The sequence below is a fragment of the Nerophis lumbriciformis genome, linkage group LG01 (assembly GCF_033978685.3).
Source record: "Nerophis lumbriciformis linkage group LG01, RoL_Nlum_v2.1, whole genome shotgun sequence".
Classification (NCBI taxonomy): Eukaryota; Metazoa; Chordata; class Actinopteri; order Syngnathiformes; family Syngnathidae; genus Nerophis; species Nerophis lumbriciformis.
The window spans coordinates 78570358-78596170 of record NC_084548.2 but is presented as its reverse complement, the minus strand read 5'-3'; the positions used below and the strand labels follow the sequence as shown (position 1 = coordinate 78596170).

Here is a 25813-nt window from a genome sequence, read left to right as displayed (position 1 = left end):
TGAAAAACTAGCACAGAGTAAATAGTTAGTGGAGGTTTATTGAAAAAGTAGCACAGAGTAATTAGTTAGTGGAGGTTTATTGAAAAAGTAGCACAGAGTAATTAGTTAGTGGAGGTTTATTGAAAAAGTAGCACAGAGTAATTAGTTAGTGGAGGTTTATTGAAAAAGTAGCACAGAGTAATTAGTTAGTGGAGGTTTATTGAAAAACTATTTATTGAAAAAGTAGCACAGAGTAATTAGTTAGTGGAGGTTTATTGAAAAAGTAGCAGAGAGTAATTAGTTAGTGGAGGTTTATTAAAAAAGTAGCACAGAGTAATTAGTTAGTGGAGGTTTATTGAAAAAGTAGCACAGAGTAATTAGTTAGTGGAGGTTTATTGAAAAAGTAGCACAGAGTAATTGGTTAGTGGAGGTTTATTGAAAAAGTAGCACAGAGTAATTGGTTAGTGGAGGTTTATTGAAAAAGTAGCACAGAGTAATTAGTTAGTGGAGGTTTATTGAAAAAGTAGCACAGAGTAATTAGTTAGTGGAGGTTTATTGAAAAAGTAGCACAGAGTAATTAGTTAGTGGAGGTTTATTGAAAAAGTAGCAGAGAGTAATTAGTTAGTGGAGGTTTATTGAAAAAGTAGCACAGAGTAATTAGTTAGTGGAGGTTTATTGAAAAACTAGCACAGAGTCCACACACACAGTCGTCATCACAAAACCAAAACCAGCATCACTTTGTTCAGCAACAAATTAGTGCACTTGAATATTTTGAGTCAACTGCAAAGTAGTCCAACACATCAGTGGTCCCAAATCATAAGAACAGAAGCACCAATAAATACATAAATAAAAAGCTTGTTTCAAAACCTTCATATACAAAATGTTTGCATTTACTGTAAAAAGATGCCAGCATTTTAAATAAATAACTTTATAAAACAATTCATAGTTGATATCTTAAAATATGTCCTTTGTTCATCAGTGCAGAGGAAAGTAACAGAATAAAAGGAGGAGATCATCAATATCTAGTCACATTAAAGTGTGGAACTACTGAACACTAACATGATCATCACAGGATATGTTCTCATGGCCCAAAGTCCCAAAAGCAACATGCAGGCGGGAGAAGAGCCAAGAAATGGAGAAAGAAAGAAAGAAAGAAAGAAAGAAAGAAAGATGGCCGGCAGAAGAAGATTCTTTCCTCACACCTCGATTCCCTTCACCGCCTGGTTGATGGACTCCAGCAGGGCCCGGTTCTCTGGGTCCTTGTTGGTGAACATGTGGGTCAGCGTCTCCACGTAGCCCTCAAAGTTGTCCTGGCACAGCGGCTCCTGCTGGACGCACAACACCTTCTCAACACTCGCCAAGTGGGGGCCGAGGACTACACACACCCGGGGCCAAGTGGGGACCGAGGACTACACACACCCGGGGCCAAGTGGGGACCGAGGACTACACACACCCGGGGCCGAGGACTACACACACCCGGGGCCAAGTGGGGACCGAGGACTAGACACACCTGGGGCCAAGTGGGGACCGAGGACTAGACACACCCGGGGCCAAGTGGGGGCTGAGGACTAGACACACCCGGGGCCAAATCATTTGTTTACCTTGAAAATCGTTAACCTTGAAAACATTTTTTTATTGTTTACCTTGAAAATCCTTAACCTTAAAAAAAAAATGTTACCTTGAAAAAATTTTTTACCTTGAAAATCATTTTTCACCTTGAAAATCATGTTTTAACTTAAAAAAAAATAAAAGTTTTTTTTATTTAAACATTTTTTTTTATTTTTTTTTTATTGTTTTTAATTGTTTTTAATTATTTTTTTAAAAAAAATAATTTTTTTTTTTTTTTAATTTTTTTAATTAAAAAAAAAAATTTAAATTAATTTTTACATTTTTTTTAAAAAATTTTAAATTTTAATTTTTTTTTAATTTTTTTAATATTTTTAACTTTTTATAAAAACATTTTTTTAAATTTTTTTTTACCCTAACCCTAACCCTAATCTTAACCCTAAACCTAACCCTAACCCTAACCCTAATCTTAACCCTAACCCTAACCCTAACCTTAACCCTAAAAAAAATGTTGTTAAAATTGTTTAAAAAAAATTTAAAAAGTTTTTAAAAAATCTAAAAAATTTTTACAAATTAAAAAAATAAAAACATTTAAAAACATTTTTTTAAAATTAAAAAATATTGAAAATCATTTTTTACCTTGAAAATCATGTTTCAACTTAAAACATTTTTTTGTAATTTTTTTTAATTAAAAAAAAAAAATTTAAATTTTTTTTTTTTTAATTAAAAAAAAAAAAATTTAATTTTTTTTTAAACATTTTTTTAAATTTTTGTAATTTTTTTTAATTTTTAATTTTTTTTAATTTTTAATTTTTTTTAATTTAAAAAAAAAATATTTTTAAATATTTTTAAATATTTTAAATTTTTTACATTTTTTTAATTTATTTTATTTATTTTTTTTAAAAACTTTTTTTTAACTTTTTAAATTTTTTTTTACCCTAACCCTAACCCTAATCTTAACCCTAACCCTAACCCTAACCCTAACCCTAACCTTAACCCTAAAAAAAAATGTTAATTGTTAAAATTGTTTAAAAAAATTAAAAAAAAATTAAAACAATTACACATTAAAAAAACTTTAAAAAAAAAAAATTTTTAAAAACATATTTTTAATTTTTTTTAATTATTATTATTATTATTATTTTTTTTTAAAATATTTTTAACTTTTTTAAAAACTTTTTAAAAACTTTTTTTTAACTTTTTTAACTTTTTTTTAAAAAACTAAACCCGGGGTCAAGTGGGGACAGACGACGAGACATACTTGGGACCAAGGACTAGAACCAGGGCCAAGTGGGGACCGAGGACTAGTTACTTCCTGTTAATTTTTAGTTACTTCCTGTTAGGGCTGGGCGATATATCGATATACGCGATATATCGCGGGGTTGTCTCTGTGCGATATAGAAAATGACTATATCGTGATATCGAGTATACGTTCCCACGCAGTTGCTTTTAGCTGCGGACATTACACTACACTCACTCTTTCTTGTGTCTCCCTCTCACAGACAGCAAGCGCACCTTCTTACATACGTCACATACTGTCACGTCATACGTCACATACTGTCACGTCATACGTCACATACTGTCACGTCATACGTCACATACTGTCACGTCATACGTCACATACGTATACGCCCTTCCCGAGCAGAGAGGTAGCAGCATGGCTAACGTTAGCTGTGATGCTAGCGGTAATATGAGAGAAAGAAGGTGCGAATCTGGTAACAAATGAAGGAATAATTAATTCCCAAGAAAAACATCTGGCGGTGGTTTGGCTTCAAGTGGGAATATGTCGAACAGACAACCGTAATTTGTCAAGTGTGGGGCAAAAGCGTTGCTATAAAAAGTAGCATTACTGCTGTAACAAACAGTTCAGGGTGTCCCAAGTTACCGGAGTGTGTTAGAAAGGAGGAGGAGTTTTGTCCCTCCAGAGTTGTTGCCGTAGGGCTGTGACGTAGGGTGTGTGTGGTTGTGGAAGGAGGTGTGTGATGTTGACATTAAAGAAGCGGTGGCTACCGAACCTGCTCTAATGTCTCCCGTTTTATTATTTTATTAGATAAGTACGCTGTATAGGCGAACCCAGGACACTCGACTACACTGCTAATATGTAGCATCATTTCAAAAGTCACCCGCTAGACAATGAAGAGGGCTTACTCCGCACGTCAACATCTCCGTTCGGTGCCGCACGTCCACACCATCAAAATGCCGAGGCAAACATTTCCAGATCAACACCGTATGAAAAAAAATAGTGATTATTTTAGTTGTGGTTTCCTTCTCTGCACGAAAGTTTAAAAGTAGCATATATTAATGCAGTATGAAGAAGAATGTTTTAATGTAGACACCGACACCAGCAGATGACATGGCACCCCAAACCATCACCCAACCATGCAAATTTTGCATTTCCTTTGGAAATCGAGGTCCCAGAGTCTGGAGGAAGACAGGAGAGGCACAGGATCCACGTTGCCTGAAGTCTAGTGTAAAGTTTCCACCATCAGTGATGGTTTGGGGTGCCATGTCATCTGCTGGTGTCGGTCCACTCTGTTTCCTGAGATCCAGGGTCAACGCAGCCGTCTACCAGCAAGTTTTAGAGCACTTCATGCTTCCTGCTGCTGACCTGCTCTATGGAGATGGAGATTTCAAGTTCCAACAGGACTTGGCGCCTGCACACAGCGCAAAATCTACCCGTGCCTGGTTTACGGACCATGGTATTTCTGTTCTAAATAGGCCCGCCAACTCCCCTGACCTTAGCCCCATAGAAAATCTGTGGGGTATTGTGAAAAGGAAGATGCAGAATGCCAGACCCAAAAACGCAGAAGAGTTGAAGGCCACTATCAGAGCAACCTGGGCTCTCATAACACCTGAGCAGTGCCAGAAACTCATGGACTCCATGCCACGCCGCAATAACGCAGTAATTGAGGCAAAAGGAGCTCCAACCAAGTATTGAGTATTGTACATGCTCATATTTTTCATTTTCATACTTTTCAGTTGGCCAACATTTCTAAAAATCCCTTTTTTGTATTAGCCTTAAGTAATATTCTAATTTTGTGACACACGGAATTTTGGATTTTCATTTGTTGCCACTTCAAATCATCAAAATTAAATGAAATAAACATTTGAATGCATCAGTCTGTGTGCAATGAATAAATATAATGTACAAGTTACACCTTTTGAATGCAATTACTGAAATAAATCAAGTTTTTCAAAATATTCTAATTTACTGGCTTTTACCTGTATATGGTGTATGGTGACATGGACTAAACGCGCGTTTGTCGTTTCAGCTTCAAACTAACACAGGGGAGAGATTGAACCCTTCCAAATAAAAGTTATCGAAATAATTTTTCTAACTGCTCCGGTTTTGATTTTATGAGCCTTCAAAGAACCGCTGCGCTGATGCTGCTGCGCTGCTGTTTTCTCAAGATGGCTGCTTAAAAGCAGGAAGCACCAGCGTGCCCACACAATGCAGACAAGGTAGGTACACTGGACAAAAGTATTGGGACAATTCGGACTAAAAGTAGACAAAAGTATTGGGACACTTAGGACTACCACTGGACAAAAGTATTGGGACACTTACTACTACCACTGAACAAAAGCATTGGGCAACTGGACAAAAGTATTGGGACACTTACACTGGACAAAAGTATTGGGACAATTGGGACTAAAACTTGACAAAAGTATTGGGACACTTAGGACTAGCACCTGCCAAATACGCAGGCCCGACCAACGCTGCTTGCAGCTTTAATTTTTAGTTATTTCCTGTTGCTTTTTTTAGTTACTTCCAAGTTAACTTAAGCGTGTGTGTTAACTCCAAGTTAAGTAGAGGGGCGTTAGCGGCAAGGGTCTTCAGGTCCAAGTGATTGATCAATACATTTCATCATCATTTATACGTATTTCACTTAGTTTTGTATTGTCTTTCATGCATGCTGCCTTATAAGGTGTGATGACGTCATCACTGTGCTCACCATGGCGGGCAGGCGGATGTTGGCCAGGCTGTGAATGAGTGCCTGACTCAGACCGGACAATTCTAGAAACAAGGCCTCGTTTTTCTCCTCAATCTGCTGGTTCTCCTCCTCCATGCTCTTCAGGTTCTTCTCCATGGAAGAGATCTACAACATAAAACATTTCAGTCACTTCCAACTCAAGAAAACATCTTGCACTAATAAATCTAAAGCTATCTTGTAGCTGGCGTGTAACCATGGGAACAATACAATGTTTGATGAATTAAAATCCATGTTGTTATGAATTATTGATCTATTTAAGGCTCCAATCACTTCACATCAAATATTTGACTTTGGGGGTAAATATTACATCCATCCATCCATCTTCTTCCGCTTATCCGAGGTAAATATTACAGTTTGTGTTTTTGCCAAATAAAAAGGCTGTTTTTAGCCAAAAAGGGTATAAAACATACAAAAATAATAAAAACTTAATATCAACAAATAGATCTGAAGTGGATGTACAAATGTAAGCGTTTAAAGCATGGAAAAATATTAATATATGACTGACTTTGAACACTTTTATAGGTGGGACCCTAAAAAAATTTTACCTTGAAATTTTTTTTTACCTTGAAAATCATTTTTTACCTTGAAAAAAAAATGTTACCTTGAAAATTTATTTTTACCTTGAAAATCATTTGTTTACCTTAAAAATCATTTTTAACCTTGAGAATTTTTTTTTACCTTGAAACATTTTTTTTACCTTGAAAATAATTTTTTACCTTGAAAAAAAATGTTACCTTGAAAAAAAAATGTTACCTTGAAAATTTTTTTTTACCTTGAAAATCATTTTTTACCTTGAAAATCATGTTTTAACTTAAAACATTTTTTTTTAATTTTTAAATTTTTAAAATTTTTTTTATTTAAAAAAAAAATTGTGTTTTACTTAAAAAAAATGTTTTTTAAATTTTTGTAAAAGTTTTAATTTTTTCTAAATTTAAAAAAAAAATGTTTTTATTTTTTAAATTTTGTTTTAATATTTTTAATTTTTTTTAATTTTTTTAAATTTTTTAAATTTTTTAAATTTTTTAAATTTTTTAAATTTTTAAACTTTTTTTAAAACTTTTTTAAACTTTTTTTTAAACTTTTAACTTTTTTTTAACTTAAAAAAAAAAAAATTACCCTAACCCTAACCCTAATCTTAACCCTAACCCTAACCCTAAACCTAACCCTAACCTTAACCCTAACCCTAACCCTAACCCTAACCCTAAAAAAAAATGTTAATTGTTAAAATTGTTTAAAAATATTAAAAAAAATTAAAAATTGTTTTAAATTATTTTAAATTGTTTTAAAAAATTTAAAAAATAAAAAACTTTAAAAAATAAAAAAATGTAAAAAAAAATTAAAAAATATTGAAAATCATTTTTTACCTTGAAAAAAAATTTGTACCTTGAAAATTTTTTTGTACCTTGAAAATCATTTTTTACCTTGAAAAAACAATATTACCTTGAAACATTTTTTTTACCTTGAAATTCATTTGTTTACCTTGAAAATCATTTTTAACCTTGAAAAAACATTTTTCCTTGAAAATTTTTTTTTACCTTGAAAATCATTTGTTTACTTTGAAAATAATTTTTAACCTTGAAAAAAAAATGATACCTTGAAAAAAAATTTTTACCTTGAAAATCATTTTTTACCTTGAAAAACATTTTCTTACCTTGAAAAAAAAATTTTACCTTAAAAAAATTTTTACCTTGAAAAAAAAATTTTACCTTGAAAATTTTTTTTTACCTTGAAAATCATTTGCTTACCTTGAAAATCATTTTTAACCTTGAAAACAATTTTTTACCTTGAAATTTTTTTTTTACCTTGAAAATCATTTGTTTACCTTGAAAATCATTTTTAACATTGAAAAAACATTTTTCCTTGAAAATTTTTTTTTACCTTGAAAATCATTTGTTTACTTTGAAAATCATTTTTAACCTTGAAAAAAAAATGATACCTTGAAAAAAAATGTTTACCTTGAAAATCATTTTTTACCTTGAAAAACATTTTTTTACCTTGAAAAAAAAATTTTACCTTAAAAAAATTTTTACCTTGAAAAAAAAATTTTACCTTGAAAATTTTTTTTTACCTTGAAAATCATTTGCTTACCTTGAAAATCATTTTTAACCTTGAAATTTTTTTTTTACCTTGAAAATCATTTGTTTACCTTGAAAATCATTTTTAACATTGAAATTTTTTTTATCTTGAACATTTTTTTTTACCTTGAAAATCATTTGTTTACCTTGAAAATCATTTTTAACCCTAATCTTAACCCTAAACCTAACCCTAACCCTAATCTTAACCCTAACCCTAACCCTAACCTTAACCTTAACCCTAACCCTAATCTTAACCCTAACCCTAACCCTAACCTTAACCCTAACCCTAAAAAAAAATGTTAATTGTTAAAATTGTTTAAAAAAATTAAAAAAAATTAAAAATTGTTTTAAATTGTTTTAAAAAATTAAAAAAAAAAAAATAAATAAAAAAATTTAAAAAAAAATTACAAATTAAAAAAAATAAAATAAAAAAAAATTAAAAAACATTTTTTAAAAATTAAAAAATATTGAAAATCATTTTTTACCTTGAAAAAAAAAATTTACCTTGAAAATTTTTTTGTACCTTGAAAATCATTTTTTACCTTGAAAAAACAATTTTACCTTGAAAATCATTTTTAACCTTGAAAAAAAATGTTACCTTGAAAAAAAATGTTTACCTTGAAAATCATTTGTTTACCTTGAAAATCATTTTTAACCTTGAAAAAAAAATTTACCTTGAAAATAATTTTTTACCTTGAAAAAAAAATTTTACCTTGAAAATTTTTTTTTACCTTGAAAATCATTTGCTTACCTTGAAAATCATTTTTAACCTTGAAATTTTTTTTTTACCTTGAAAATCATTTGTTTACCTTGAAAATCATTTTTAACATTGAAATTTTTTTTATCTTGAACATTTTTTTTTACCTTGAAAATCATTTGTTTACCTTGAAAATCATTTTTAACCCTAATCTTAACCCTAAACCTAACCCTAACCCTAATCTTAACCCTAACCCTAACCCTAACCTTAACCTTAACCCTAACCCTAATCTTAACCCTAACCCTAACCCTAACCTTAACCCTAACCCTAAAAAAAAATGTTAATTGTTAAAATTGTTTAAAAAAATTAAAAAAAATTAAAAATTGTTTTAAATTGTTTTAAAAAATTAAAAAAAAATAAATAAATAAAAAAATTTAAAAAAAAATTACAAATTAAAAAAAATAAAATAAAAAAAAATTCAAAAACATTTTTTAAAAATTAAAAAATATTGAAAATCATTTTTTACCTTGAAAAAAAAAATTTACCTTGAAAATTTTTTTGTACCTTGAAAATCATTTTTTACCTTGAAAAAACAATTTTACCTTGAAAATCATTTTTAACCTTGAAAAAAAATGTTACCTTGAAAAAAAATGTTTACCTTGAAAATCATTTGTTTACCTTGAAAATCATTTTTAACCTTGAAAAAAAAATTTACCTTGAAAATAATTTTTTACCTTGAAAATCATTTGTTTACCTTGAAAATCATTTTTAACCTTGAAAAAAATTTTTTACCTTGAAAAAAAATGTTCACCTTGAAAATCATTTTCTACCTTGAAAAAAAATTTTTACCTCAAAAACATTTTTTACCTTGAAAAAAAATTTTTACCTTAAAAAAATTTTTACCTTGAAAAAAAAATTTTACCTTGAAAATTTTTTTTTACCTTGAAAATCATTTGTTTACCTTGAAAATCATTTTTAACCTTGAAAAATAAATTTACCTTGAACATTTTTTTTACCTTGAAAATCATTTGTTTACCTTGAAAATCATTTTTAACCTTGAAAAAAATTTTTTACCTTGAAAAAAAATGTTTACCTTGAAAATCATTTTTTACCTTGAAAAAAATTTTTTACCTCAAAAAAATCTTTTACCTTGAAAAAATTTTTTTACCTTAAAAAAATTTTACCTTGAAAAAAAATTTTTACCTTGAAATTTTTTTTTTTACCTTGAAAATCATTTGTTTACCTTGAAAATCATTTTTAACCTTGAAAAAAAAAATTTACCTTGAAATTTTTTTTTTACCTTGAAAATCATTTGTTTTACCTTGAAAATCATTTGTAACTTTGAAAAAAAATTTACCTTGAACAAATTTTTTTTTACCTTGAAAATCATTAACCTTGAAAAAAAAATTTTACCTTGAAAAAAATTTTTTACCTTGAAAATCATTTTTTACCTTGAAAAAAAAATTCTACCTTGAAAAAAAAAATGTACCTTGAAAAAAAAATGTTATCTTGAAAAAAAAAATGTACCTTGAAAATCATTTGTTTACCTCTAAAATCATTTTCAACCTTGAAAAAAAAAATTAAATGTAAAAGTGTATATATATTGTAGATAAACTGAGTAATATTGGAGATATATTGTAGTAATATTGTAGATATATTGTAGTAATATTGTAGATACACTGTAGTAATATTGTGTATATATATTGTAGATAAACTGAGTAATATTGTAGATATATTGTAGTAATATTGTAGATATATTGTAGTAATATTGTAGATATACTGTAGTAATATTATATATATATTGTAGTAATATTGGAGATATATTATAGATATATTGTAGTAATATTGTAGATATGCTGTCGTAATATTGTAGATGTACTGTAGTAATATTGTAGATATATTGTGGCAATATTGTAGATATATTGTAGGAATATTGCAGTCATATTGTAGATATATTGTAGTCCTATTTATAGTAATATTGTACATATACTGTAGTAATATTGTAGATATATTGTAGTAATATTGTAGATATACTGTAGTAATATTGGAGATAAATTGTAATAATATTGGAGATATATTGTAGTAATATTGTAGATATACTGTAGTAACATTGTAGATATACTGTAGTAATATTGGAGATGTATTGTAGATATACTGTAGTAATATTGTAGATACAGTATATTGTAGTCATATTGTAGATATATTGCAGCAACATTGTAGTCATATTGCAGTAATATTGTAGTCATATTGCAGTCATATTGTAGTCATATTGTAGTCATATTGCAGTAATATTGTAGTCATATTGCAGTAATATTGTAGATATATTGTATTCATATGGTAGTCATATTGTAGTAATATTGTAGTCATATACTAGTAATATTGTAGTAGTATTGTAGTCATGGTAGTCATATTGCAGTAATATTCTAGTAATATTGTAGTAATATTGTAATAATATTGTAGTAATATTGTAATATTGTAGTCATATTGTAGTAATATTGTAGTCATATTGTAGTAATATTGTAGTCATATGGTAATAATATTGTAGTCATATTGTAGTAATTTTGTAGCAATATTCTAGTAATATTGTAGTCATATTGTAGATATATTGTAGTAATATTGTAGATATATTGTAGTCATATTGTAGATATACTGTAGTCATATTGTAGTAGTATTGTAGTCATGGTAGTCATATTGTAGTAATATTCCAGTCATATTGTAGTAATATTGTAGTCAAATTGTAATAATATTGTAGTCATATTGTAGATATACTGTAGTCATATTGTAGTAGTATTGTAGTCATGGTAGTCATATTGTAGAAATATTCCAGTCATATTGTAGTAATATTGTAGTCAAATTGTAATAATATTGTAGTCATATTGTAGTAATATTCTAGTCATATTGTAGTAATATTGTAGTCATATTGTAATAATATTGTAGTCATATTGTAGTAATATTCTAGTCATATGGTAATAATATTGTAGTAATTTTGTAGTAATATTCTAGTAATGTTCTAGTAATATTGTAGTCATATTGTACATATATTGTAGATATATTGTAGTCATATTGTAGTAATATTGTAGTAGTATTGTAGTCATGGTAGTCATATTGTAGTAATATTCTAGTCATATTGTAGTAATATTCTAGTCATATTGTAGTAATATTGTAATAATATTGTAGTCATATTGTAGATATACTGTAGTCATATGGTAATAATATTGTAGTAATTTTGTAGTCATATTGTAGTAATATTGTAGTCATATGGTAATAATATTGTAGTAATATTGTAGTAATTTTGTAGTAATATTCTAGTAATATTCTAGTCATATTGTAGATATATTGTAGATATATTGTAGTCATATTGTAGATATATTGTAGTCATATTGTAGATATATTGTAGATATATTGTAGTCATATTGTAGATATATTGTAGTAATATTGTAGTCGTATTGTAGTCATGGTAGTCATATTGTAGTAATATTCTAGTCATATTGCAGTAATATTGTAACAATATTGTAGTAATATTGTAGTCATATTGTAATAATATTGTAGTCATATTGTAGTAATATTGTAGTAATTTTGTAGTAATATTGTAGTCATATTGTAGATATATTGTAGTAATATTGTAGATATTTTGTAGTCATATTGTAGTCGTATTGTAGTAGTATTGTAGTCATGGTAGTCATATTGTAGTAATATTGTAATATTGTAGTAATGTTGTAATATTATTGTAGTCATATTGTAGTAATATTGTAGTCATATGGTAATAATATTGTAGTAATATTGTAGATATATTGTAGTCATATTGTAGATATACTGTAGTCATATTGTAGTAGTATTGTAGTCATGGTAGTCATATTGTAGTAATATTCTAGTCATATTGTAGTAATATTGTAGTCATATTGTAATAATATTGTAGTCATATTGTAGTAATATGCTAGTCATATTGTAGTAATATGGTAATAATATTGTAGTCATATTGTAGTAATTTTGTAGTAATATTCTAGTAATGTTCTAGTAATATTGTAGTCATATTGTACATATATTGTAGATATATTGTAGTCATATTGTAGTAATATTGTAGTCGTATTGTAGTAGTATTGTAGTCATGATAGTCATATTGTAGTAATATTCTAGTCATATTGTAGTAATATTCTAGTCATATTGTAGTAATATTGTAATAATATTGTAGTCATATTGTAGTAATATTGTAGTCATATGGTAATAATATTGTAGTAATATTGTAGTAATATTGTAGTAATATTCTAGTCATATTGTAGATATATTGTAGATATATTGTAGTCATATTGTAGATATATTGTAGATATATTGTAGTCATATTGTAGATATATTGTATATATATTGTAGTCATATTGTAGATATATTGTAGTAATATTGTAGTCGTATTGTAGTCATGGTAGTCATATTGTAGTAATATTATAGTCATATTGTAGTAATATTGTAATAATATTGTAGTAATATTGTAGTCATATTGTAGTAATATTGTTGTAATTTTGTAGTAATATTCTAGTAATATTGTAGTCATATTGTATATTGTAGTAATATTGTAGATATTTTGTAGTCATATTGTAGTCGTATTGTAGTAGCATTGTAGTCATGGTAGTCATATTGTAGTATTATTGTAATAATATTGTAGTAATGTTGTAATATTATTGTAGTAATATTGTAGTCATATGGTAATAATATTGTAGTAATATTCTAGTAATATTGTAGTCATATTGTAGTAATATTGTAGTCATATGGTAATAATATTGTAGTAATATTCTAGCAATATTGTAGTCATATTGTAGTAATATTGTAGATATATTGTAGTCATATTGTAGATATATTGTAGTCATATTGTAGTAGTATTGTAGTAATATTGTAGATATATTGTAGCCATATTGTAGTCATATTGTAGTAGTATTGTAGTAATATTGTAGATATATTGTAGTCATATTGTAGTCATATTGTAGTAGTACTGTAGTAATATTGTAGATATATTGTAGTCATATTGTAGTAGTATTGTAGATATATTGTAGTCATATTGTAGTCATATTGTAGTAGTATTGTAGTAATATTGTAGATATATTGTAGTCATATTGTACATATTTTGTAGATATATTGTCAGACAAGAAATCCCAAGAGATGTAGGACAGGGTTCAAAGGTCAGGTTCCTTCCACTGACCTGCGTGTGCAAGTTGACCATGTCAGCCTCCATCTCTGAGTTGGACTCAGTCAGCTGGTTGATCTCCTGGTTGAGTTGCTTGATGTCCTCATCGTTGTCCAGAACTGAGTCACACATAAAAACCAGGTCAAGGTCACGTCAGGTCACGCCACGCCAGGCCAGGCCAGGCCAGGCCAGGCCAAGCCAGGTCTCGGAGGACACGTACCGTCACTGGCTCTGAACTTGGCCGTGATGTACTCGTCTCCTGGGAACCTGGCTTTCTTCTTAGTGGCCAGCGCTCTGGGACAACCTGACAGACTGGGAGAAGCGGCACATCAAATAAGCACAGTACAGTGGTAGCCAGGTTTACAAAGATCAAAGGCTACTTTTAGCATCACTTTGACCTTTCCTGCTCTTTTGTGGCAAAGACGGTCATTTGCTGCCTGCCACTTCTTTCTCCGATTCAAAGGTTGGCCGATAAGACAATATCGATACGTATCGTCAAACACACGTAATTGATATCAATTAAAAAAATACATTTGAGGAAGAAAGCAAGGTTGGTTGCATGAACAGAGGCACTTGTAACTGAACAACACAGGAAGTGATCAGTGGGCGTGACACGCTAACAGCCAATCAGGTGACAGTATCAACTATCACGTTTGCTTGATTCTTTGCATGGAGTGAGAAGAGGAAGTCAACATGAAGAAATTGTGGATAAAAGAGGAAAAGTCACCTGGACAGTATGGCACTTTAAAGAAATAAAAAAATATTTTCCCAAAGGGACCGTAGTCAGACCATTGTGGTGTGTAAATGATGCAAGTTAGACCGCTAACACCACACCACCTTAGCTCACCATTTAGAGCACAGCTGTAACTTCCTGCCACTAAACCTGCAGAAAATAGTTCTTCTCAGGTTTCTATGTTTACATTTTCACACTTTGCACTATTTCCTTACACTTTTATCAAGCATTTCTTACATATTCATGATTTTTGCACCTTCATTTTAAGATCTTATAGTTAAATAGTTAAATGTGATTTGGCTATTTTGTTGATATTGTTTGTTTTCCATCCTTGTGTTGACATTCCCTTTCTGCCTTGATAGCTGAGGGATTATAATCACAGGAAGGTTAGATTACTAATCAAATATATTTTCCGTAAGTCATAAAAAAATGTCGCTAATTATCGACATCGACCGATATATTAATAATATCTAAACAATGAACGCATAACAAAAATTCCTTTGCATAGTTAAATAAGAATAACAGGGCAAATTCATGTTACACAGCCGTTATTTCCTGCCACTAAATAGTTCTTCTCAGGTTTCTCTGTTTACATTTTCACACTTTGCACTATTTCCTTACTCTTTATGAAGCATTTCTTACATATTCATGATTTTTGTACTTTCATTTTAAGAGCTTATTGTTAAGTGTTCAATGTGATTTGACGATTTTATTTACTTTGTTTTCCATGCTTGTGTTGACATTTTCTTTCCGCCTTGATAGCCGAGAGGAAGTTACATTCAAATACAAATGTTGACATTTCATATATTTGTGACAGGTGATCAAATATCCCTAACACTTACGTGGTGGTACAGTTCTCAGCCCTATCATAGAATAATTCATCACTTTGTTTGTGCCTTTGCACACAAACAGAATAGTTTGTCACGTACAAAGTTAGCGTGAGAATAATTGTATATAAATTATCACACCATTTCTTTTCTATGAGTTCAGGTTGCCCGAGTTACGATCCACTGAAAGCTGTCTTAGATCTTATCAAGCAAAAGGTGGACAGCTGGTAAATCTCCACTGTGTGTGATGGAATGCGCCGTAGAAGTGTTGGTTTCTCAGATCCGGACAGCCACAGGAAGGGCCTTATTAGGACCCAAAATCTACAAGCAGAGGGGGCAAACCTGACACCGCACCAAGCACCTTTTGTTTGAACTGTTTATGACCCAGTGCAGCTGCTGCATAATGAGACCCCTCCCTTAGAAGAAGCTGCAACTATGTAATCAGGGAATGCCAAAATAAATGGGGAGGCGTGGAACTTGTTCCTCAGAGCGTGGGGTGACACTGTACGAGGGCGCAGTGTATGTAGTGAGAAAGTCCAAAGATACCTGCGGTGTGTGAGAAAACTGCCATTGGCGTGTCCGGAGCCGTCACAGCCAGGCGTGGGACAGGTGGGGCCCTCGGTCTTGAAAGTCTTCCACGAGAAAGGAGTGCCATTGAGAAGACCCTCCTTCTGGCGGCGTGCGGCCAGAGGACAGCCGTAAGCGCTGCGGTGCGTGGCGTACTTGCCGCTGATGTGGCCCAGACTGTCACAGCCGGGCACAGGACACCTGCACACACCTCAGAGTACTAAGTACTTCATGCAAGTACTCTATGGCAGAGTACTAAGTACTTCATGCAAATACTCAATGGCACACACCTACAAGTACTAAGTACTTCATGCAAATACTCTATGTACTCTTCTCCAAGTACTAAGTACTTCATGCAAATACTCGATCACATGTCTACAGTTATAGTTCAGGTCAACTTCTGCTTGATCACATGTCTACAGTTATAGTTCAGGTCAACTTCTGGTCAATCACATGTCTACAGTTATAGTTCAGGTCAACTTCTGCTTGATCACATGTCTACAGTTATAGTTCAGGTCAACTTCTGCTTGATCACATGTCTACAGTTATAGTTCAGGTCAACTTCTGGTCAATCACATGTCTACAGTTATAGTTCAGGTCAACTTCTGCTTGATCACATGTCTACAGTTATAGTTCAGGTGAACTTCTGCTCGATCACATGTCTACAGTTATAGTTCAGGTCAACTTCTGGTCGATCACATGTCTACAGTTATAGTTCATGTCAACTTCTGGTCGATCACATGTCTACAGTTATAGTTCAGTGAACTTCTGCTTGATCACATGTCTACAGTTATAGTTCAGGTCAACTTCTGGTCGATCACATGTCTACAGTTATAGTTCAGGTCAACTTCTGGTCGATCACATGTCTACAGTTATAATTCAGGTCAACTTCTGGTCGATCACATGTCTACAGTTATAGTTCAGGTCAACTTCTGGTCGATCACATGTCTACAGTTATAGTTCAGGTCAACTTCTGGTCGATCACATGTCTACAGTTATAGTTCAGGTCAACTTCTGCTTGATCACATGTCTACAGTTATAGTTCAGGTCAACTTCTGGTCGATCACATGTCTACAGTTATAGTTCAGGTCAACTTCTGGTCGATCACATGTCTACAGTTATAGTTCAGGTCAACTTTTGGTCGATCACATGTCTCCAGTTATAGTTCAGTGAACTTCTGCTTGATCACATGTCTACAGTTATAGTTTAGGTCAACTTTTGGTCGATCACATGTCTACAGTTATAGTTCAGGTCAACTTCTGGTCGATCACATGTCTACAGTTATAGTTCAGGTCAACTTCTGGTCGATCACATGTCTACAGTTATAGTTCAGGTCAACTTCTGGTCGATCACATGTCTACAGTTAATAGTTCAGGTCAACTTCTGCTTGATCACATGTCTACAGTTATAGTTCAGGTCAACTTCTGGTCGATCACATGTCTACAGTTATAGTTCAGGTCAACTTCTGCTTGATCACATGTCTACAGTTATAGTTCAGGTCAACTTCTGGTCGATCACATGTCTACAGTTATAGTTCTGGTATACTTCTGCTTGATCACATGTCTACAGTTATAGTTCAGTGAACTTCTGCTTGATCACATGTCTACAGTTATAGTTCAGGTCAACTTCTGGTCGATCACATGTCTACAGTTATAGTTCAGGTCAACTTCTGGTCGATCACATGTCTACAGTTATAGTTCAGGTCAACTTCTGCTTGATCACATGTCTACAGTTATAGTTCAGGTGAACTTCCGGTCGATCACATGTCTACAGTTATAGTTCAGGTCAACTTCTGCTTGATCACATGTCTACAGTTATAGTTCAGGTGAACTTCCGGTCGATCACATGTCTACAGTTATAGTTCAGGTCAACTTCTGGTCGATCACATGTCTACAGTTATAGTTCAGGTCAACTTCTGGTCGATCACAAGTCTACAGTTAGTTGTGTTGTGGTTGTTTCTCACCGCAGCAAGTCAGAGTCCTCCTTGTCGTCCTTTGTGGGGTTGAATTTGACTCCACCTTTCTTGGCTCGAGGGCACCCGGACAAACTGCCAGAGAGGAACACAGAGCAGCTGACTGAAGAAGCGTCCAGAAAAAGGAGGTGGAGTACAGAAGAAGAAGAGTTTATACCTTCTATGCGAGGCATAGTTTCCTGTGATATGGCCTGATCCATCACAGCCAGGAGTTGGACACCTAAGTCGTGTAAGATGTAACTGTCTCACTTACATGCGCTACATCTTCTCAAAAGTCATATATTTGGAACTTGAACAAAAATGAATAGGACATCCTATCGGCTATTAATCAAAGACTTCAAAAGAGAGGTAAGTAATCGTTAAGAGAACGTGATGAGGTGGAGAGGCAAAAGACAGCTCACATACTTAAGTTCAGCTGAGTGGGCAGCCATGAGTGTCCGTAGTGATTTATCTGCAAGAGGACAGCCTGATAGACTGGAAGATTAGAGAGAAACTATCAGAAAACAGAGCAGGAGAAGGATTCGGGGCATGGAAGATTGAATGAAGCAGAGCCTGACAAGACATAGGAAAGACAGCGCTGTTGTTTTGGATCCAAAAGCCTTTCAAAAAAAACCTTTTTGTGTTAGCCTGCTTGGACACAAAAGTCAAGTGGAGCACATTTATTCATTTATCCCCACAAACCTGACATTTAGGACTCTACAGTCAGCGGATGTCTTACCTTCGATGGGATGCATAGTTGCCAGTGATGTGTCCACTACCATCACAGCCTGGGGTGGGACATCTGGTGCCAACACACAGTGTGGTGCAAACACTTCATTATCAACAACAAATAAACATTCTCTTACAACAAAACTAATCAACTGATTTGAAATCAGCACTTCAATGAGGGACTGCACCTTTTGGGGGAATTGTGCCTATCATTCACAATCCTTCAAGAACACAAATGTTTCTCTTTTTTTATGCATTCTAACTGCTAAATGTACACCAGCAAAGGTCAGCTAATGACGGGACCACAACTCTGGAACTCTCCACCCGACACACCTGCTCTTGTCACTTTCAAAAAACTAACACAATTGTGGCTAGTTGAGCAATAATCGTGTTCCCATGTTTAGTTTTTACTCATTTTTACTATTTTTTTTTTATCTAGTCTGCATTTTGTCTGTGTTATTATTATTATTATTATTATTATTGGCTTTTATCTAGTTTGCACTTTGTCTGCATTATTACTATTATCCACTCCTCTCTGCCTTATTCTTTCTATTTTCCTATTTTTAATGATGTTAGATCTGTGTTGGTGGTGGTGGTGGTGTTGTTGTTGTTGGTGTTGTTGTTGTTGTTGTTGTTGGTGGTGTTGTTGTTGTGGGTGTTGGTGTTGTGGTGGTGGTGTTGTTGTTGTTGGTGTTGTTGGTGTTGTTGGTGGTGTTGTTGCTCGGGGTGTTGTTGTTATTGGTGGTGTTGTTGTTGTTGGGGACAAGTGTTGTAAATGTGGTGTTGTTGTTGTTGTTGTTGGTGTTGTTGTTGTTGATGGTGTTGTTGCTGGTGTTGCTGGTGGTGTTGTTGTTGTTGGTGGTGGTGGTGTTGTTGTTGTTGTTGGCGTTGCTGGTGTTGTTGTTGGTTGTGTTGTTGTTGATGGTGTTGCCGTTGGTGGTGGTGTTGGTGGTGTTGCTCGGGGTGTTGTTGTTATTGCTGGTGGTGTTGTTGTTGGTGTTGTTGTTGGTGGTGGTGTTGTTGTTGTTGTTGGGGACAAGTGTTGTAAATGTGGTGTTGTTGTTGTTGTTGGTGATGTTGGTGGTGTTGTTGTTGGTGTTGTTGTTGTTGTTGGTGTTGTTGTTGTTGTTGGTGTTGTTGTTGTGGGTGTTGGTGTTGTGGTGGTGGTGTTGTTGTTGTTGGTGTTGTTGTTGGTGGTGGTGGTGTTGTTGCTCGGGGTGTTGTTGTTATTGCTGGTGGTGTTGTTGTTGGGGACAAGTGTTGTAAATGTGTTGTTGTTGTTGTTGGTGTTGTTGTTGTTGATGGTGTTGTTGGTGGTGGTGTTGTTGCTGGTGTTGCTGGTGGTGGTGTTGTTGTTGTTGGTGGTGGTGTTGTTGTTGTTGGCGTTGTTGGTGTTGTTGTTGGTTGTGTTGTTGTTGATGGTGTTGACGTTGGTGGTGGTGTTGGTGGTGTTGCTCGGGGTGTTGTTGTTATTGCTGGTGGTGTTGTTGTTGGTGGTGGTGTTGTTGTTGTTGTTGGGGACAAGTGTTGTAAATGTGGTGTTGTTGTTGTTGGTGATGTTGGTGGTGTTGTTGTTGGTGTTGTTGTTGTTGATGGTGTTGTTGGTGGTGGTGTTGCTGGTGGTGTTGTTGGTGTTGGTGTTGTTGTTGTTGATGGTGTTGTTGGTGGTGGTGTTGCTGGTGGTGTTGTTGGTGTTGGTGTTGTTGTTGTTGGTGGGTGTTGTTGTTGGCATTGTTGTTGGTGGTGTTGGTGTTGCTGTTGGTGGTGGTGGTGTTGTTGTTGGTGTTGTTGTTGTTGTTGTTGGTGTTGTTGTTGCTCGGGGTGTTATTGTTGCGGGTGGTGTTGTTGTTGCTGGTGGTGGTGGTGTTGTTGTTGTTGGTGTTGTTGTTGGTGTTGTTGTTGGTGGTGGTGTTGGTGTTGTTGGTGTTGTTGTTCTTGCTGGTGGTGTTGTTGTTGTTGGGGACAAGTGTTGTAAATGAGCTTTGGCTACAAACACTATGATGCATACATTGGATAACTGTTTCAGATATCTATGTTTCTGTATCTGTCCCTATTTCAAATAAACCATATATATATATATATATATATATATATATATATATATATACATACACTATTCCGCCCGTAAAGCCCTCTAAAAAACATACAAAAACCTCCAACGATGCTTAATTTGCATTTTGTGCCCTGAATAATAAGCAAGTATTAGCGATATTGTTAATATAATCGCTAACTCAGAGAGCTAGCTTATTAAAGCTTAATAACTAGCTTATTCTGCTATATTGACGTATCGAACCGGTGAGCTGCTGCATTGCCTCTGAGTTGGTGAAAGTTATTTTGGAGTCTAAACCATGCCTCGCACCTGGATAGTAGAATGTTGTGGACATAAACCAAGAAGTTGACCAACTTTGACATCCAACTTACACCCGGAGATGGTGAAAAAGACACGAAAAGACGCTTGTTTCATTTTTTATTTATTTTAACCTGCGCAAGAATTAGTATTAATTCTTCATCTAAACGGGAAGATATAAACATCCCGTCAGTCGGCATCCCAGTGAGGGCAGACATTGTACAGTAAGTGCTTGTTTTATTATGTTTGTATTTCTTGTTCAGCACTTAGCAATACTGCTACATTTATGACAGCTGGGTCTGTTTAGCAGACAGCTTCTAAAATGTGGAGCTCATCCTCCTTATATTCAGGCTAAAAAAGATAAGGTTTTAAGATGATTCTTTGTCCCAATGTAGTCTTTTTGGGCTTTCGCAAAGTCTGCATGATTAGTAGTTGTTGTTGTTGTTGTAGTTGTAGTTGTTGTATGACATAACAAACGTTGTGATGCGCCTGTGAAATTGATATGTTGTCGTATGCTTAAAATTAATATGTAAATGAAAATGTAAATATTAGATATTATGAATGTTACTACATGACATATATACTTACATCATGTATATATTACATGTTATTATGAATGTTACTACATGACATATATACTTACATCATGTATATATGACATGTTATTATGAATGTTACTACATGACATATATACTTACATCATGTATATATTACATGTCATTATGAATGTTACTACATGGCATATATACTTACATCATGTATATATTACATGTTATTATGAATGTTACTACATGACATATATACTTACATCATGTATATATGACATGTTATTATGAATGTTACTACATGACATATATACTTACATCATGTATATATGACATGTTATTATGAATGTTACTACATGACATATATACTTACATCATGTATATATGACATGTTATTATGAATGTTACTACATGACATATATACTTACATCATGTATATATTACATGTTATTATGAATGTTACTACATGACATATATACTTACATCATGTATTTATTACATGTTATTATGAATGTTACTACATGACATATATACTTACATCATGTATATATTACATGTTATTATGAATGTTACTACATGACATATATACTTACATCATGTATGTATTACATGTTATTATGAATGTTACTACATGACATATATACTTACATCATGTATGTATTACATGTTATTATGAATGTTACTACATGACATATATACTTACATCATGTATATATTACATGTTATTATGAATGTTACTACATGACATATATACTTACATCATGTATACATTACATGTTATTATGAATGTTACTACATGACATATATACTTACATCATGTATGTATTACATGTTATTATGAATGTTACTACATGACATATATACTTACATCATGTATATATTACATGTTATTATGAATGTTACTACATGACATATATACTTACATCATGTATACATTACATGTTATTATGAATGTTACTACATGACATATATACTTACATCATGTATATATTACATGTTATTATGAATGTTATGACATGACATATATACTTACATCATGTATATATTACATGTTATTATGAATGTTACTACATGACATATATACTTACATCATGTATATATTACATGTTGTTATGAATGTTACTACATGACATATATACTTACATCATGTATATATTACATGTTGTTATGAATGTTACTACATGACATATATACTTACATCATGTATATATTACATGTTATTATGAATGTTACTACATTACATAGAGTATATACTTACATCATGTATATATTACATGTTATTATGAATGTTACTACATGACATATATACTTACATCATGTATATATTACATGTTATTATGAATGTTACTACATGACATATATACTTACATCATGTATATATTACATGTTATTATGAATGTTACTACATGACATATATACTTACATCATGTATATATTACATGTTATTATGAATGTTACTACATGACATATATACTTACATCATGTATATATTACATGTTATTATGAATGTTACTACATGACATATATACTTACATCATGTATATATTACATGTTATTATGAATGTTACTACATGACATATATACTTACATCATGTATATATTACATGTTATTATGAATGTTACTACATGACATATATACTTACATCATGTATATATTACATGTTATTATGAATGTTACTACATGACATATATACTTACATCATGTATATATTACATGTTATTATGAATGTTACTACATGACATATATACTTACATCATGTATATATTACATGTTATTATGAATGTTACTACATGACATATATACTTACATCATGTATATAAGACATGTTATTATGAATGTTACTACATGACATATATACTTACATCATGTATATATTACATGTTATTATGAATGTTAGTACATGACATATATACTTACATCATGTATATATTACATGTTATTATGAATGTTACTACATGACATATATACTTACATCATGTATATATGACATGTTATTATGAATGTTACTACATGACATATATACTTACATCATGTATATATTACATGTTATTATGAATGTTACTACATGACATATATACTTACATCATGTATATATTACATGTTATTATGAATGTTACTACATGACATATATACTTACATCATGTATATATTACATGTTATTATGAATGTTACTACATGACATATATACTTACATCATGTATATATTACATGTTATTATGAATGTTACTACATGACTAATATACTTACATCATGTGTATATATTACATGTTATTTTGAATGTTACTACATGACATATACCTACATCATGTATATATTACATGTTATTATGAATGTTACTAGATACTACATGACATATACCTACATCATGTATATATTACATGTTATTATGAATGTTACTACATGACATATATACTTACATCATGTATATATTACATGTTATTATGAATGTTACTACATGACATATATACTTACATCATGTATATATTACATGCTATTATGAATGTTACTACATGACATATATACTTACATCATGTATATAATACATGTTATTATGAATGTTACTACATGACATATATACTTACATCATGTATATATTACATGTTATTATGAATGTTACTACATTACATACATATATTTACACAATGCCGCAGCCATTTATTCCTAACTGTGCCAGTTATCAAACGTGCTAAATATAGACGCGAAAACAGCGGCTGCAACGGTTTTAGGCTTGTTAAAAATCACATGCCGGACGCTAAATAATTACAGTGAATGTCTCCCTCCAAGTGTTGTGCGCGTTGTAATTATCTGCATATATTCTGCATCTTCATGAAGATGAGGAGGCTAAATGGGTTGCATGAGCTTATTTCGGGAGACGCAAACCTCAGCCTACAAGCTTACTAGGTGACTATCAAGTTTGCAAGTACATACACACAAACACTAGGTAGATCAGGCCTAATGTCTAATAAGCCGCCCCTGCTTATGCTCCTTTGTACTCTGGTTTTAATTTGCAACATTTTAGTGATGGATCGGGGAGTTGTTTAGTAGTTTTACTTACACAAGAATGTCTTTTTTGCAGTCTTTAGGTGAAAACTTGACCTTAAAGCTGCTGGTAGTAACTTCCCCAGGGTACTTCCTGTCCTCCAAGTTCTCCTGGTCCTCGTCCTCAACGTCGGATGAAGTGTATGAGGTGACTGTATAATCCACCTGGTGACAAGATGCCCAGGAATGAATCCATGAATGGCTTTGCATGCATTTATTCTCTACAAAAATATGCATGCATCACTTTTGTTTTTGCTCCTATTTTCATGAGCTGAACTCAAAAAGATCTTTTTAATAAAGTCACAAATCTCTCACATCTATTTAAAGCAGGTCCAAGTCCAATAAGCAATTTGGTCAGGCACAATGTTTGCATTTCATATACAAATAGCCAATGGTCTAATAACTGCCATTTTGTCACCATTTGGTGGCCAGCAAAAGTAAATAACTTAATTTTCAATAATGCACAGCAATTACTTGTATGACGCAATCCAAACAACCTTCCCTAGTCATGGTGCAGAAAACAAATTCAAATAAACCAACATAAAAAGTCAACACACATGGTCACGCAGAACATAACCTGCTCACTGAACTTCCTGGACATTATAAAACGTGTCTAAGCACAGCACACAATTCGAAATTACACCTGTTATGGTTTAACAGAGGGGAGATGATGACACAGACACCAGGGGGCAGTATAGCTCTAAGTATTTTATTATATATATTATAGTATATATATAATAATCAAACAATACTAAATATACTAACTAAGGAAATGGAGTGTGACAAAATCCAAGAGTGTGTATGGTGTGAGACTATGTGTGTAGATTAGCTGTTGAGTGTTACTGTAAATGTCGAACGAGAGACGAGGAAGTCCAGGGGAGAGAGACGTCTACAGGTCCGAGTCCAAAGCGGGGGAAGTCAAGGATCGAGGGAGGCAGTCAGAGTCTAGAGGGAGATCCAGGGAAACGTGAGATGCACAGCTCACTTTCCAGGCGACAGAGGGTATTGACGCGAACAGGTGGTTATATTCCGGCCCGGGATGGCAGGTTGTGCCGGCTTATGAAGGCAGCTCGCTCATCACGGGCAGGTGTGCAGATTGCAGATTGTCTGCAGACGCGAGGAGGCACGTCCGCAGGGGAGAGAGAGCGCCTGCGGGCGTGGCCCGCGGTGGGCTCGTCAGGACGCAAAGATAGGGGCGCATTGGAATGCACCCTGGCCGTGACAACACCCATTTAAACCCCCTGCTATGCATGATGGGAAAAATGCAAAAAAACTCTCTCCACACTATCCATGTTTGGCACGTTTTAGCTGCTTTATATTTCTGATTGATTACAAAACTTGAAGAAGGTCGTCACAGAAGTAAACAAGGTAGGACTCCAGCTTTCACATACTCTTAATATCCAATTATAATATAATTAATTTTAATTAATTAATATAATATGTATAATTTTTTGTATTTCGTATTTATGTATAGACTATGTGTGTGAGTGTGTGTGTGTATATATATATATATATACATATATATATATGTATGTGTGTATCCATCTTCTTCCGCTTATCCGAGGTCGGGTCGCGGGGGCAGCAGCCTAAGCAGGGAA

The 25813-nt window shown here is 32.6% G+C and overlaps 1 protein-coding gene across 8 annotated transcripts in view; it reads right to left on the bottom strand.

Annotated features, from left to right (window-relative positions):
- Positions 1-588: 588 nt before the first annotated feature.
- The window catches only part of LOC133615077 (myelin transcription factor 1-like), an 83197-nt gene continuing 57972 nt past the window's right edge, over positions 589-25813 (bottom strand). For 2 of the 8 annotated variants that reach the window (XM_061973425.2, XM_061973472.2), the window contains 10 exons: positions 24232-24380; positions 18294-18356; positions 17981-18049; positions 17733-17795; positions 17567-17650; positions 15583-15804; positions 13697-13788; positions 13492-13595; positions 5496-5639; positions 589-1307 (listed from right to left, as the gene is read on the bottom strand). In XM_061973425.2, the coding sequence (XP_061829409.2) occupies positions 1176-1307; positions 5496-5639; positions 13492-13595; positions 13697-13788; positions 15583-15804; positions 17567-17650; positions 17733-17795; positions 17981-18049; positions 18294-18356; positions 24232-24380 (1122 nt within the window). In that variant the 3' untranslated portion in view covers positions 589-1175. The remainder of the gene's footprint in view (positions 1308-5495; positions 5640-13491; positions 13596-13696; positions 13789-15582; positions 15805-17566; positions 17651-17732; positions 17796-17980; positions 18050-18293; positions 18357-24231; positions 24381-25813) is intronic. The other 6 variants (XM_061973441.2, XM_061973449.2, XM_061973432.2 and 3 more) reach the window with 5 other exon arrangements.